Genomic DNA, 16495 nt, shown 5'->3' on the forward strand with positions numbered 1-16495 from the left:
TGCTCTATTCTTTTTTTTCTCTTCGATTCCTCTCGATCCCTCTTCTTAGGTCAAATTTTTTTGTCTTTTTCTGAGTCAAAGCTTCAATGGTTTTCTTCTTTGTCATTTGGTAAGACTCTTTTACCCTTTCTTTTTGATTATTTTACATTTGTACGTGCATAATCATCAATTTTTTCTAAAATTTTGAACTTAGGATTTTTTTGGGGGTTTTTGATGATTCTAGGTATTTTGATCAAATTTGTTTACTGGGTTTTTGCTCATGCATGATATAAACATGTTTCCTTTGCTTCAATTTCAAAATTTTCATGATTTGTGAAATTTTTTGAAATTAGAGTTTATGTGTTCTTGAGGAATTTGAGGTTTTTGTTCAATTAGGTAAAATTGGCTAAAATTGACCTTTTTCTTTGTTTAATTGATTGTCCATAACATGTTTTATACTTGTTGTGATGCTCAATTAACCAATTTGTGTTTTTTTTTTTTTTTAAATTGGGGTTTTTTATTTACAAAAATTGGGAATTTTTCATAAAACTTTAATTCTTGGATCAATTCGATAACACGTCTCAGGGTTATCTTATGTTTGCATCTCTCTTCCCTACTCTTTAAGCTTTACTTTTATTTCTCCTAGTTGTTGCATATGGCTTAGAGTAGTGTTATTGGTTTATTGCACTCATTTACTCTTATACCATACTTAGATAAGTTAGAGAAAAAGCAATCTAGCCGTAATTTTAAAATTGGGGGTTTGTGCAAGCTTTAGTGTTTTCACACTAATTGAGCTTTCACTTCTATTCTTAGAAATCTACAATCTAGGAATTGGTGGTCTTTGTGTTCTAATTTTGTTCGTCCCCCTACTACTTTGATTAGAGAATTCTATGCGAATCTCTCTATTCATTCTAATGATTCAGGTGGTTATTACTTGACTACTTGGAATAGAGGTGAAGAATTTTAGATTACTAAGAAAGTAGTATCTAATGCTCTTAATGTACCTCTTGTTCACAGACTTACCTTTCTATACACTGAATCTCCTCCCATTGATGATGTGATGACCTTTCTATGTGAAAGATCAGTTACTTAGGGATCTAACGCAAGAATTAACTCAATTGAGTTAATTGAGTTTAATTACATCTTCTTTAGGATAGCTTATCATAACATTTTTCCTATCTCTCATATCCATACTATTCTTATAGAAAGGTGTGTCTTTTTCTATGCTCTTATTACTGATGGCTCCATTTGTTTTCCTTCTCTTTTCATTCAAACCATTATTGAGGCACACAGGAGTATGCCTAAGATGCATTGTTTGTTCTTTCCAATTTTTATAAATAAGTACAATATACCGATAACACTACTCTAAGCCATAGCCAACCATAATGAACAACAAATGATAAGCTTAAAGAGTAGGGAAAAGAGATGCAAACACAAGATAATACCAAGACATGCTATCAAAGAGGAAATCGAAGAACTCGGCAAAAAACCTCTTCACGACCCTTCAAGTTGAAATCGATCCACTAGTGAATAAGTTGAAGTACACAAATAACAAAAGATCCTCCAAGCCTAGTCTACCCAATATACTTGAGCCCTCCAAGCTCCTGCTACCAACGGACTTCTCGGAGTCTTGTCTTCACTAGCTTTCTGGATCCTGCAATATTGCTTGATTGCATCCGCTATGCCTCACCGGCTTCTTTTGGCAAATCCTCAAAACTTCCCAAGCTCTAAAACACTCTCTACACTCTGAATATGTGTGGGTTATGTTTGGGCACAAATCTCCTCTCAAAGTATAACAATGAAAGAGGTAAGGAGAAGAGACTACAATGATTTCTTACTAAAGGATGAATAGCTCTCTCTCTAAAAGATGGGTGTGTTATAGAAACCTATCTAGGGCTTTCTCTCTGAATAGCCTCTTCTTTACTTGTGTAGGTAATAAAGGTATATATAATATAGGTGAAGAGTAAGAAAGTCACACTTAAAATCCTTTAGGTAGAGAGTTTCACGAGTACCTCGCAAGATGGCCTTTCTCACGAAGAACTCGAGAAATGTAGCTTGGCACTTGACTCTTCAACTTCCAACATGTGCTTCTCATGTGGCCTTTTCACAGGCTCCTTTACTAGCAAGCTTCTCACAAGATAATCGTGAAACTGCACTAATCTTCATTGCAAGCTTGATTCTTTACCAACTTAATACTAAACCCAATACAATAAAATCCTACAAAATACAAGGAAATAAATTAATGCAATTATAACACTTTCTGTCATGGAACAAAGCCAACATAAAACATAATTGTAAATCACAACTTTACAATCTTCCCTTTTGGCTATTCCATGACAAAAACACCTTATAATAGATTCTAGACTTAAACATGAATTTGGGAGCAATGGTAAAACTCACTCATACCTAAATCTAAAACCTGTGATGAACTTGGAACAAAATACCTGTATCCTGAAACACTTGCACAAAACATATTAAACCCTCAAGGTAAAGCAAGCAATAAAAGGACAAGTATAATGTAACAAGTAAAAAGTGATCAAGTAAACATGATGTGAAACAAAAGAGCAACTTGATCAAACACTAAACAGTCATATGGAAATTACTACAATGATCATATGGCAAAGCAAATAATCATTCGAACATGAAACCAATAAAGCACAATGGCATAAGGATGTATGCATGTCCAACACATAAACACAATGCGATGAAAACAACAAAGCATAGATACTAAACATAACTCAAAGCATCATAAAGCAACAAGAAAACAAGCATAAAGAAAAACAAACAAAATAAGGTTTTCTCATTAAAAGAAATGTCTTCTCCCCCTTGGTAAATGCACCTCCCCTATGAATTTCTCCCCCTACGAATATGCACGAGATAGAATTTCTCCCCCTGAGACTGTGCACATGAGTCATATAGAAATGGCGATACACTTTGGTATACTCTCTAGTATACTCTCCCCCTTTTTGTCACAAATAGACAAATGAATCAAAAGGAAAGAGGAAAAGAAAAGAAGATATGAACAAGGGTAATGATACATGAGGGGTGCAAAATGAATGAGAAAATGAAGATCAAACAAAAGACAAAACACCTTAAAAAAAAAATACTACAAAGCATAAAGTAAAATATCACATGCTAAGAATGAGGAAATAAGATATAGACCAAGGCATGACAATGGTAGCAAAGGTGTATGCAAGAGATGGCTATGTGCAATGCATGAACAAAGCATGAGAGATGCATGGGGCAAGGTGTGTAAAACACAACCAATGAACCAAACATGTTCGTAATGAGAAAACATGAAAAAAACCCAAATTTTGGTACTTATCGAAGTCCAAAAGAGTGAAAAAAATACCATTGAGGCATTTTATCAAACACTTAGTGTGCACACACTATACACATATGATGGATAATGCATGAATATGTGAAAATCTACCCTTAATACATGTTATTTTTGCCACAAGGGGCCAACATCCAAAGCAAACAGACATTTAAATCAAAACCCCCAAAAAACATAATCTAAGGATGAAAAACAATTAAAAGTGTTAAAGATTACCTTAGAGATGTTTATCGAATGTAAAACACTTGAAATTAGTTGGGTTTTGATGTAGAAGCTTTGAAAAAGAGGGTTTGGAGAGGATGGAGTCACAAGAGAATCATATGAGGAGTTTTGGACCAAAAACTCACGAAATACCCATAAAATAGTTGATCTGGGAATTTCACGAGTAGCTAACTTGCAAGTTACTCGCAAGCTACTCGCGAAACTCTCTGTTTGATGACCAAAAATGCCAAAAATACATTTTTCAGCTTTGTGACTTGTGGCTAAGTTGCGAACTACTCGCAAATGACTCACGAAAGACTTTGACCCTTATTTTCAACACAAAAACAAGCTTAAAACATTGAAAACAAATTAAGTACAAAACTTAAAAACAAAGAGTGATAAAAACACTTCCAAAAACAGATAAAATGATCAAAACTTTTTGGTTTGATCCACATATGATTGAGCACACACATATCACATTTGAACACGTACAATCACACAAATCAAATAGGTATTCATTGAACATTAGACTTGTGTGTTGTGTTCGTGAATCAAGTATGAACTAGTCCATAATCTAGTATAAAATCGTTGATCTGGGAATTTCACGAGTAGCTAACTCGCAATCTACTCACGAAACTCTCTGTTTTATGACCAAAAATGCCAAAAATACATTTTTTAGCTTCGTGACTTGCAGCGAAGTCGCGAACTACTTGCTAAATACTTTGACCCTTATTTTTAACACAAAAACAAGCTTAAAACATTGAAAAACAAATTAAGCACAAAACTTAAAAACAAAGAGTGATAAAAACACTTCCAAAAACAGATAAAATGATCAAAAGTTTTTGGTTTGATCCACATATGACTAAACACACGCATATCACATTTGAACATGAACAATCACACAAATCAAATAGGCATTCATTGAACATTAGACTTGTGTGTTGTGTGTGTGAATCAAGTATGAACTAATCCATAATCTAGTATAAAATAGTTGATTTGAGAATTTCACGAGTAGCTAACTCACAAGTTACTCGCAAGCTACTCGAGAAACTCTCTATTTGATGACCAAAAATGCCAAAAATACATTTTTCAGCTTTGTGACTTACAGCTAAGTCGCGAACTACTCGCAAATGACTTGCAAAAGACTTTGACCCTTATTTTCAACACAAAAACAAGCTTAAAACATTGAAAAACAAATTAAGTACAAAACTTAAAAACAAAGAGTGATAAAAACACTTCCAAAAACAAATAAAATGATAAAAAAAATTTTGGTTTGATTTGAGCACACACATATCACATTTGAATACGTACAATCATACAAATCAAATAGGAATTCATTGAACATTAGACTTGTGTGTTGTGTACGTGAATCAAGTATGAACTAGTCCATAGTCTAGTATAAAGCTTCAATGATCAATTCAATCAAGTCATACACAACTAGCTAGAAGTCAAGTGACCTATCTCACTAGTAGAAATGAACATATATGACCCTCCACCAAAGTCTTTACACTGATTGAAAGTTTTTTATTTGGCTTCCATTTTTCATACTTTTTTATTAATATAACTCAATTTTTAAGCAGCGATGCCATGAAATTTTTTATATTTCTTTGATAAATAAGTCTATGGCTTTGGCATCACATATTTTGAATACAATTTGCTCCACCTTTTCTAGTCAAACTAGTTTTCGAAACAAGACTTTTTCAACTCTTTCTCCTTTTAGAGATAGACGTTTGTAGAGCTTTTTGACATAAAAGTAAATGTGAGGAGATATATAAGAACAAGTCTACGTACATATCAAGATCAAACAAGACTATTGACTAATCATTCACGACAAGTTTAAAGATCTATTTACAACAATCAAACATAGATTTCTAAATTTTGCTCACACTTAAAAAATTAAATTAAACCCGATACAATAAAATCCCACAAAATACAAGGAAATAAATTAATGTAATTACAACACTTTTTGTCATGAAATAAAGTCAACATAAAATATAGTTGTAAATCAATACTTTACAGATGCCATTATGTAAAAAGAATGCGTCACAACAATGGAGGGGAGTAATCGAGAGCCTACGAAAAAAGAGAAGTAAAATTCATTTCATCCTATCTTATTTATCACCCATTATACAAAAATTCAAATTGATGAAGTAGAGACTGTAAGGGCATAAACAAAACCTGCAGAAGTGGCAACAAATTCCAAAGACAGGGTCATAGACACAACCCCTTCCTTAGCTATCGCAACGGCAAGAAGAATATTCCAACGAAAGATAAAGCTCCAAACCACCCACTTTCACCAAAGGCATGTTGGCAGGCCTCCTCTCTTCTCCTCCACTAGTAGGAGTAGTAGTAAAAGTCTCTTTACTTTCTTCTTCACTCTCCTTTGAAACACCACCAACTTTCCCTGCACCCCCCATTGTACTATTAGCCAAATTGTTATATTAACAACTTAAACTTCTTTTTCATACCTTTGTTTCCTTTCAAGTGATCAGACCAGGGCAAAGTAAAAGAACGTAAAGTGGACGTAAAATTGTACCTTTTCTTCTCATTGCCATTTTCTCTTCTCTTTTCTTACCAATTTGGAAGGGGAAAAATGGTGGCTTGGGTAGAAAACGTTGATTTTCTTCTCATTATCAGACATCCTAATGCTTTCAAATCTACTTGTTAATTACTATAACTTATTGATTTTAACTGCCTTTGTACCTTTATACACAGTTTGGAGGATATTCCAAGCAATATGAGCAATCTCAACATTAGAGATTCTCTTAAATTCCTCCATAGAAACAGCATGAAAAATAGCATTCATAACTTTGCTATTAAAAGCAGCTGCTTCTTTCTGAGAAGTTTGCCACTCACTCACAAGAGTAGTGGGCTTTTCTCATCTGTATTCAACGGAGTTCCAAACTCTCTCATCAATAGATTTTAGAAATGCTTTCATCCTTACTTTCCAATAAGCATAGTTATTCCCATAAAAGTGAGGTGGAATAACAAGAGAGTGTCCGTGTTCCATGACAACAGGGGTCAAGGATCAGCACTTAGATCAAAAGATCTACAACAAGAGAGCTACCTGCTCTGATACCACTTGTTTGTTTTTAGACCCCTTAAAACACAACCAGATTAACCTAGTTATTTTGCAAAGTGATTAACCTAGGTAAATTAACAAATCTAGGTTATCACAAATATATCATATCAATGTAAAGTGCGAAAAATAAAGAACACAAAGATATGATGACCCAGAAAAACCAAACTGGTAAAAAACCTGGAGAGAATTTAACCTAACTATCCTCAAGGTAAAACAAAATTCATTATAAAAAAATTGAAGTTTACACAATAGCGACTTAGACCACTAACATCCTATTGTTACCTCGAGTAGGAAACTTACTACTTTAACCACGTGACAGCTCCAAGTCCACGGACTACTTCTTTCTTGAATTCCCAGCAAACACAAGCACACTCGCTTGTGTACCATTAAGCTCTTGAATGCAACAACTAATTCGATCACCAAGTTCTTGACATAATCTTGAATCTTGGAAACCCAAATATGTGTGAAGGCAACCACCTCTTGATCTCACAAAAGATTCACACACACAATATAAGGAGCAACCTAAAACGTGGCTAGGGTTTTCCCTTTTATACTTGAGGTAAAACATAAAACCCTACATGTCAAACGGGCTTAGGCTAAGTTAAAAAATTCTGCAGAAAAAAAATTTGCACGAGCTTCAACCGATTGAGTCTAATTTTCGATCGATCAAGCCAGGCAGATTTACACAGTAAATCCTGCAGAACACTCGATTCCAACTTTACATATAAACACACTTCGAGCAAGTCTAAAACAAAGACTAAAACGTTTTGATCATGATTTGCCAACATTACAAATTGAAGTTCTAATACATTTAAACCTAAAGTCTTAGAATCCAACAATTCTCAAACCACTAATCAATTAAAAGCTCTCAAATGTTGTACTGTAGGAGGCAGCAGCTCTGTATTTGATAAGAAAGTCTTTGTATGATAAGGACTTATAAAGTGCGGGGTTGTTTGTATCAACCAAAGCTTTTGCTGGTTCTATAAGTGTTTCATTAAATGGATCAAGAGCGAAGGCAGCAATTGTCCAAGCTAAATTTGAATTTTTCACCACTCGATGTTCAGTAGCTTTCAGCTTCCCATCACTAATAATCTACAACTCAATGCAACACAATTCTAAGAACTATTATTATTAAGAAACAACTAAAAAATATATATATATATATATATTTTTTTTTTTTTGGAGAAAAAGATGGTTACTTGCATAAAACCACTGTAAACTACGGCACTTATTTTCATCCTAACTTTGTAAATTTGCAATCACCACCTTAATTATAACAAACTTTGTAAACTACATCCCCCTTGATTGATTTTTAAAATTAATGATAAAAATGCAAGCCACATTTTTATGCTCTTGTAGTCAGTTAATGTACTAAATTTTATGGACTATATGCAATTGTTAATTTAGATAGTCAATCACGTTGTGAGATGCAATTCAAAAAATTTATGACAATTGGGGTTATGATTATAAGTATACATGGTTTGGCTGCAAAGTGTAGGCACATGAAGTTTAGGGTGGTTTTCTATGACTAACCCTAGCTATAAAAAATTTGATTTTCTATTTTTGATTTTTGTTTTATTTTATTTTAAGAGATGAGATTCCCCCCCCCCCCCCAAGTTACTGAACCATATTAAGTAGTCGGCATATTGAAGATTTAAAATAAATAATAATAAAAAACGACAACAAATAAAACAAAAACAGAAATAAAAAAGGTAAAGCAAGTCTTATATTTTTTATTGTATGTAATGCTATTTGTCACAACTTATATAATATCCGAAAAGATTAGAGCTTTTTGTAATTGTGTAATAACTTAGATTTGACTTAATTGATACACAATTAATGTAAGACCCAACAATTGTTCCCATCAATTTTATGAATTCTATTTCAACCAGATGAAATGGATGGAAAATCTCATATCGGAAAGCAAACCAGAACAGTAAGCCCTCAATTCCACCTCGAATCAAATTTTGGCCCATTCCGAATTGTTTCAATTAATTTTGGTCAATACTAGTTGAAATTAAAGACCTGGCCATTACGCACTTTGTGCTTAATCTAGTGATATATATGGGGTTATGAACAAACATATCTATATATATTTAAAAGCTGGAGTGTAGCATTTATTATTGCTATGCTCCTGTTCAACCACCTCATCCATCATCTCATTAGCCACATCATTAGTCTTTTTCATATTTATTTTTTACCTTTAACCTTTTTTAAAATATTAAATATAAAAATATATTGGCTTTGCAAATTCATTTTAGGCGGTTTTAACTTTATATATTCATCTGCTTTAATTTTGATGTTATAACTAAATAATAAATCAATGGAAAATCAAAACAAAAGTGTTGTCTACATATATTCCGCTTAGGTGGTTTTAAATTTACATATTCATCTACTTTAATTTAGATGTTATAACTAAATAATAAATCAATGGAAAATCAAAACAATAGTGTTGTCTATATATATTCCTCTTGGGTGGTTTTAACTTTAAATATTATTTTGCCTATTTATCTTATTTATTTTGGATTTTTTTATTCCATCCTCTTACTATAAATTTGTCACTCTCTCTCATTCTATGCATATTTTTCCCATACAAAAAATGGTTATCTCTCTCTCTCTCTCTCTCTGTAACTTCTTTTTTTCAATTTTTTAAATTTTCTTGTATACTTTTGGTTGTTTATAATTGAAAAAAGAAATCAATGAAGAATAAAAAATATTTTTTAAAAATTGTCTATAGAAAAAGGTATTTACAGGTCTTACTTAATCATTGATGGTAGAAAAGATACAACCTGATAACTGTTGATAGGAGGATCTCCTACTAGAGGTTTGTACCCTCATTGTCCTATTGTTGACTAATTCATATGTGTTCCTTGATTCAAGTATTTTTTTTTATTTTTTTTTGTAACATTTTTTGATGAATGGTGTTTGTTGTTCATATTTTGTGTTGTTATCAGGTTTTAGTTTATTTGGATCACAATAGGATAATCTGGACAAGCTAATGAAGAACAGTTAGTGCAGTTGAAGACAATGGTTATTGTGCAGTTTTCTTTCACTTTTGTAAATATTTTGTTTAAAAAATTAGAAGAAAATTTTTATGTCTTTGTTATATGATGTTCTTAGATATATACTTAAGTAATTGTTTTAAGCGTTTACAAATATTTTATATTGTTTTTCATCTTCCTTATCTTATTAGTGTTTTTTTTTTTTTTTTTTGAGACTTTTAAGAAAACAAATTCAAATTTGTGCTTTAAATTATATATTTCTCTTTTCATTTTTCACTTGTTGGATTAGATGTTACATACTTACATTAGATTATAACATCATTAACACAATAATTCTTCTTTTTTCAAAAATATTTCTCTACTTTTTCACCCTTTGAAATGCTCTTGGTTTTTTCTTTAAGGAAAGAGAGTTACAATCTTTTATTTTTCCCTTTCTTTTTTATTTTGAATTGTAGTTTTGTTGAGTTTTTATTAATTTTTAGATACTTTTCTTGGTGTTTTTTATTGTATTTTTTAAATTTTGGTACAACAGAAATTATATATATTACATTTGTGATTATCTTTATAAAAAATGAAAATATGATTATGAATTACATTATTATTTATTAAATTAGTCCAAAATGAAGAAAAAAATTAATGAGACTATCTTAAAAATATTACCATGTACAATGCATAGAGTCCGTAACTAATAAATAAAAGAACTGGATAAGATGAAGTGAGCATAGACACAATGGAAAAAAAAAAAAAGAACTGAACCAGACAATGCGATGTGAGAGAAAGAAAAAAATACAAGAATAATGAAGCCTGAAGAGTAGGTGAGAATGAGGGGACAAAAGAAATAAATTGACGATGTGAACTTGTGAAGTGCTTTTACGTGGGTGGCTTGGGAAATGGGTAAAGAGAGTTACCACCTGCTAGGGACTTCCGAGAAATTTCCTTCTCTACAGATACCCCCACATGTTAGTGTTTTTTAAAAAAAAAAAAAAAAAAAACCAATAATTGAAATTTGTTAATAAATTATTTGAGATTTTTCCTTAAAAAATATATATGAAATTCATTAATCTATATATCTATATATATATATATAAAACCGAAGCCTTTGCTGGTACCACAATTTTCCACGTCAGCACAATATTTAAAAAAAAAATAAAATAAAAATTATAACTCCTCAAAACCCTAGCAACCTTACCCCTCTCTCAAGTTAAGAAATATAAAGCCACGGTTTCTGCAAACTCTCTCTTTCTCCAGACGTAGGAAGCCCTAAAGCATTCAAGATCTACAAAACCCTAGCAACCTTACCCCTCTCTCAAGTTAAGAAATATAAAATCACGGTTTCTACAAACTCTCTCTCTCCAGACGTAGGAAGCCCTAAAGCATTCAAGATCTACAATGCACGGTATAGATTTTAGCTTATAAAGTTCAGCTTTTGTAAGGTTAGTTTTGTTTATATATTAATTAATACATAGTACTTTGTTCACCATTGAATACTCATATAATCAATTTCCAATTCAGTGTTCAAGAATTAAACCAAAATTCTAACTGCGCTATCATAAAATATTATTATTAGTATGAATTTTATGGAGTTGCGGTGTTCAATAATTAAACCAAAATTCTTTTAAATTATCTATAATATTTTGTCCTCTAAAAATTTTATCTCTTTGATTTTAGTATATTGTGTTTCTTAAGCTATAGAGAGATTTTCTTTGGTTTCTGCAAACTCTCTCTCTCTCCAGATGTAGGAAGCCCTAAACGCACGGTATAGCATTCAAGATTTACAACTCACGGTATAGATTTTGTCATTACATTTAGGTTTAGGTTTTAAGAGATTTATATATTACTACTATGTGGCTGAATTTCCCGTGACATCAGTTTTATGTTTTTAACCAAATACATCAGGAAAGCAAGAGAAGGCGCATAAATATTTAGTCCTTACGTTTAGGTTTAGGTTTAGGTTTTAAGAGATTTATATATTACTACTATGTGGCTGAATTTCCCGTGACATCAGTTTTATGTTTTTTTTTTTTTTTAATTTGTTTTATGTAAGGTTAGTTTGTTTACATCAGTTCTTTATCTCAAAGATAAGGCTTTTATTTCTACCGCAAGAACTATTTAGGTATGTATTCCTTGCAAGCACACATAAACTTAAACTGTCTTTTAATATATGCATGCTTTATTATTTTCTAATAGTTTTCCCGTGCATCGCACGGGTTAGCGACTAGTTTATATATAAAAACAATATAAATATATATATAGCAATAAATTTGAAACAGTAAGTCCAAATAGAGTATCAAAAATTTTCGTTCTAATGGACAAACGGGAGCAAAGTCCAAAATGGTATTCCATATTCAGCATTTGTTTACATAATGCTTTCATAATTCAAATCATTACAGTAAGTACCACAAATCAAATGGACTATCAACTAGTTTTCACAAGTTTTTGTTTTTTAAATTGTGTTTTTTTTTTTTTGAGCAATAGTTTTCACTAGTTAAAGGTTAAAAATTAAGAAATATACTATATAATAAAAGTTAGGCTTAGAAACCGTGGTCGCGCTAAGTGGCTTCACCAAATTGCAGGAATATTTTTAAGTTTTAGAAATATATATGTAATTTTTAGAAATCTAAATTTGATTACAATCCAGATTCTTTATCTAATCCATCTAATCCCTATTTTCTACGTGTAGTGTATTACTAAAAAAAGAAACAATTTTCTTATTTTTTAATTACTACACTACACGTAAAAAGAAAACATTTATATATATATATATATATATATATATAATGCATCTTTTTGTACAACCATCAATCGCGTTTTATATTTTTCTTTATTTTTTTATGTTAATTCAAATTGCAGCAATTCTTTTTAACTCAAAAAAAAAAAAAAAATTTGTAAATATATCATCTTCTTTGTTTTTTATCAACTTTTCTTCTATGATTTTATCATTTTTTTTTTGGATAAAGTTATGTTGAGTTTAACTTTTTCTTATGCATCTTTTTGTACAACCATCAATCATGTTTTATTTTTTCTTTATTTATTTTATGTTACATTCATATAAAAAAAAAAAAAAAAAAACTCCTTTCATACTCTCTGTATGACTTTTTTTTTTTTTTTTTTAATTCAAATTGCAGCAAATTGTAAATAAATCATCTTCTTTGCTTTTATCAACTTTTCTTCTATGACTTTATCACTTTTTTGGATAAAGCTATGTTGAGTTTAACATTTTCTTTTTTAGATAACATTAAACTTTTAAGATGATTTTAACTTTTAAAAAAATTAAAAAAAAAATCTATTCTATTTCATTATTGCCGTCATTCACGTTTACTTACCATTTTTTTTTTTTTACATTACGTTCCTGTCATTGATGTCAACATTTTTTTTTCATTCAATCTATATATGACAATTTTTTTTTTTTTTTTTGGATAACCATACTTCCTAAGTTAATTTTTCTTCTCTTATAATTCCTAAAATGATTAGAAATCTAACTTCCTCACAATTGAAAATTATATATATATATATATATATTCTATTTGTTAGTGGATTCTTATATATTCTTAGGCACAACTTCTTCTTCTTCTTCTTCTTCTTCTTCTTCTTCTTCTTCTTCTTTTCTCTCCCCCATTATCAATAATTCTCATTCTCTTACAATTTCTATATTGTTTAGAAATCTAACACTCCTTTGTTTTTCTTTTTCTTATTACTTAGGCAATATGATGTTTGTGAAATCCATAGAAGAAGTCTTTATCGAATCTACCATCCAGACTATTACAGGTATGTATTTCTCTTCTTCTTCTTTTTTGTATGTTTTTTAAGGTTTTGCTTATGAGTCATAAATGCAATTTTAAATCCATGAAATCCATTATATAAACCTCTATAAATATTTGTGCTTTATCTATTTATTATTTAAGAATTATCAAATTTTGTATTCTCTTCTACATAAAGGGTTCCATCTGTATTTGTGTTATGTTTATATGTGCGTTATTAGATTAAAATAAGTTTCTTGAGTAGTAAAATTTTTATATTACTATTTCTCATTTTTATTTTTGTTGTTAATGATATTATATGTGTGCGAATGAAATTGTCTAACATAATAAGCATGTAACTTTTTTTTTTTTTAATTTAATTATAATTAATTTTAATTTTGGTTTTTACAAATATCAATATCCATAAAATTTTAAACATAGCATGTTTAGTATGATCATGATTGCTATTGGCAAGTAATATTAAATCTAAATCATGAAAAGGAATTCACATCAACTATTTGCTTGAACTAATAATTTTTTCTTACAATCTTATATATCTTTTTCATCCCTTAGGACTCCTTTAATATTAAATTTTCATGACTCCACTCATTTTTAAGGAGATTCCCTCCATTAGTGTATCAAAATTTAACTTTAAATAAAGGTTTGAAAAACAAAATACTATGTAGTCTATACTCTTCAAGTGCATAACACATTTTAGATGTAACTACAAATATTCTGGCAAATGAAAAATCTCTGGTCAAGTTTCCTTAGGTTTTTAATTATTAAATTTAAGAAATTTTTTCATATATATATATATATATATATATTGTGTGATTGCTTGAATCCAAAGAACAACACCTTATATACAATTTATATGATGTAGACTCAAGTGATTATTAATTTATTATTTTTCAATAAAATTATTCTAAAAGTTTATAGCGCGGGAATAACGCTAGGATTATATATAGTTATTGCTTGTGAAGATATATATACCTGCATCAGCACACCTAGGGTAACCACAAATGCGTAAGGATCATTGAAGACTTCCAGTCCATATACATCTTTTTGAAGAAGAATATTAATGACAACAGGGTCTCTATGTTTGCACAAACCCAAGGTTAAACTTGGTCTGGGCATGGCGGATGGTGATTGACCAACATTGTTTGATTTTCACCGAGTTCACCCTTAAAATGATCAGGGTTGACTCGCAAGCCTTGAGAAATGAACTCCAAAATCCTGAAGCCCACCTTCCTTAATTCAGCTGTATATATCGCAACAACTTGTCTGAAAAAGGTTACATGAAACATCATCATGTAGTTCATTTTTGTTCATATAAATATATATATATATATATATCTCAAGCCACTACTTGGAAAGGGTAAAAAGCATGAAAGAACAAATTAATATGTCTATGACTATGAGGATTTACCGATATTTAGGTGGTTTTTCAGGCCAAAATTGGATGTATTTCTCTAGAGGATTACAATGGTGTAACAATCCATCCCTCCAGAAGTGAAACTTTCCAGTTGCATAACTTTGAGTGCTTGTATACATGTAGCAGCTCTTATTGGGATCCTTTGAAGTTTCGATTGCCTTGTCCTCGGCAGATAATGCATGAAACTCCTTAAAAACACTCATGGCCTCATTTATTAAGTTGCTAGGGACTCCATGGTTGATCACCTATTACATGGTACAAATCATTGCATAATACCAATGTATAAATTATGAAAAATTTTGCCAAGCATCACTTGGGAATAAATCATTGTCTGATAAATGAATAAAAGAAAAGATGTGGGTGGAACCTGAAACATTCCAAACTCTTGGCTAGCTTCCAAAATTTGTCGAAGTATATCGGTTTGATCATGAGTCCCAAGATCAACCACTGGAATATTTTTGCCTAGGGGGAGCATCCCTGGTCTATCGCAAGGATTGTGGCAAGGATCGATCGTTGTACCAGATTGAAACAAGGTGCTCCATGGCTTTACAACCCGAATCGCTAAGGAAGAAGGAAATGTCTATGATGTGAATTAAGAAAACATCGACCACAAATATATAAGTCAATAAAAAGCTTCAGCTACAAGTTGTTGACTAAAAGAAAACATCAAATATTCCGTAAAGCATTCCTCCTACAATGAACCATAATACAATTCTTATACACACGTTTTTTTCTTTTTTTTTTCTTTTTAAATGTCACTATCTCAATTCTCAACTTTAGAGCATCATTCTATCATATAAATGATATATATTTTTCTTTTTTGCTAAACATCATATAAACGATATAATATTAATATCACGACAAAAAGTATAGGCTCCATTGGTGATGTCGATGATGAAGAATAGTTTTAAGTCTATGAAAAATTATCACTCCATGCCCACCTTTGGTTTCGCAACCATTATCATTTTTTTTTTTTGGGCAAATTAAAATCAACCCAACTGTGATTAGGACTGTTTTTTATCTTGCCAACTTGTGGTTTAAAATTTAACACTTTGCCTTACCTAAGAGCATTCACATCGGGGAATTCTATCCCATCCTATTTTATCATTCCAAAAATCTACTTTATCAATTATATCATATCATTTTACAATACACCCAATATCCTAACTTTTATTTGACCATGTTATACATTTAAATAATATAAAATTATCTCCTTCTTTCCTTTATCCCTAATTTCTGTCACTTTTCCTCGCTGCCTCTTTCTCTCTCAGCCACACTACCACCAACAACAGGCACCACCACACCAAAACCCATTATTTAAACACTAAGAACCTAGCTAAGATTTTTCCCAAAAAAAAAAAAAACCAAGAACAAAGTAGCAACAAATCCACCAAATCACCCAAAAATAGTCACTACCACTGCCATCACTCCAAACATAACACTACTTAATGGGTTCGGCCATGGTGGCTCTGGTGATGGTGTTCATGTGCATGAGTTTTGGGTTTTGGGTTTTGGGTTTGAAAAAAAAATGGGTTTGAAGAGAAGATCTGAGAGAGAGGAACCCACGTCACTGACAACCATCACTCCGATCTCGCTGACTACCACACCACCACACCAATCAATAAACCCACCATGTTGATCTCCACCTCACCATTCCACCACACCGATCAGCACCACCGACCCAGACCCACACTGCCACATAACCCACATGCCACCACCACA

The 16495-nt window shown here is 31.2% G+C and overlaps 1 protein-coding gene across 1 annotated transcript; it reads right to left on the reverse strand.

Annotated features, from left to right (window-relative positions):
* Positions 1-7457: 7457 nt before the first annotated feature.
* LOC115961740 (flavanone 3-dioxygenase 2-like) lies at positions 7458-14976 on the reverse strand. Its single transcript, XM_031080666.1, has 4 exons — positions 14768-14976; positions 14497-14622; positions 14332-14434; positions 7458-7691 (listed from the first exon to the last, which is right to left on the reverse strand). The coding sequence occupies exons 1-4, from the start codon at positions 14974-14976 to the stop codon at positions 7458-7460; spliced, it is 672 nt and encodes a 223-aa protein (XP_030936526.1).
* Positions 14977-16495: the final 1519 nt, after the last annotated feature.

Source organism: Quercus lobata, chromosome 9 (assembly GCF_001633185.2).
Source record: "Quercus lobata isolate SW786 chromosome 9, ValleyOak3.0 Primary Assembly, whole genome shotgun sequence".
Lineage (NCBI taxonomy): Eukaryota > Viridiplantae > Streptophyta > Magnoliopsida > Fagales > Fagaceae > Quercus > Quercus lobata.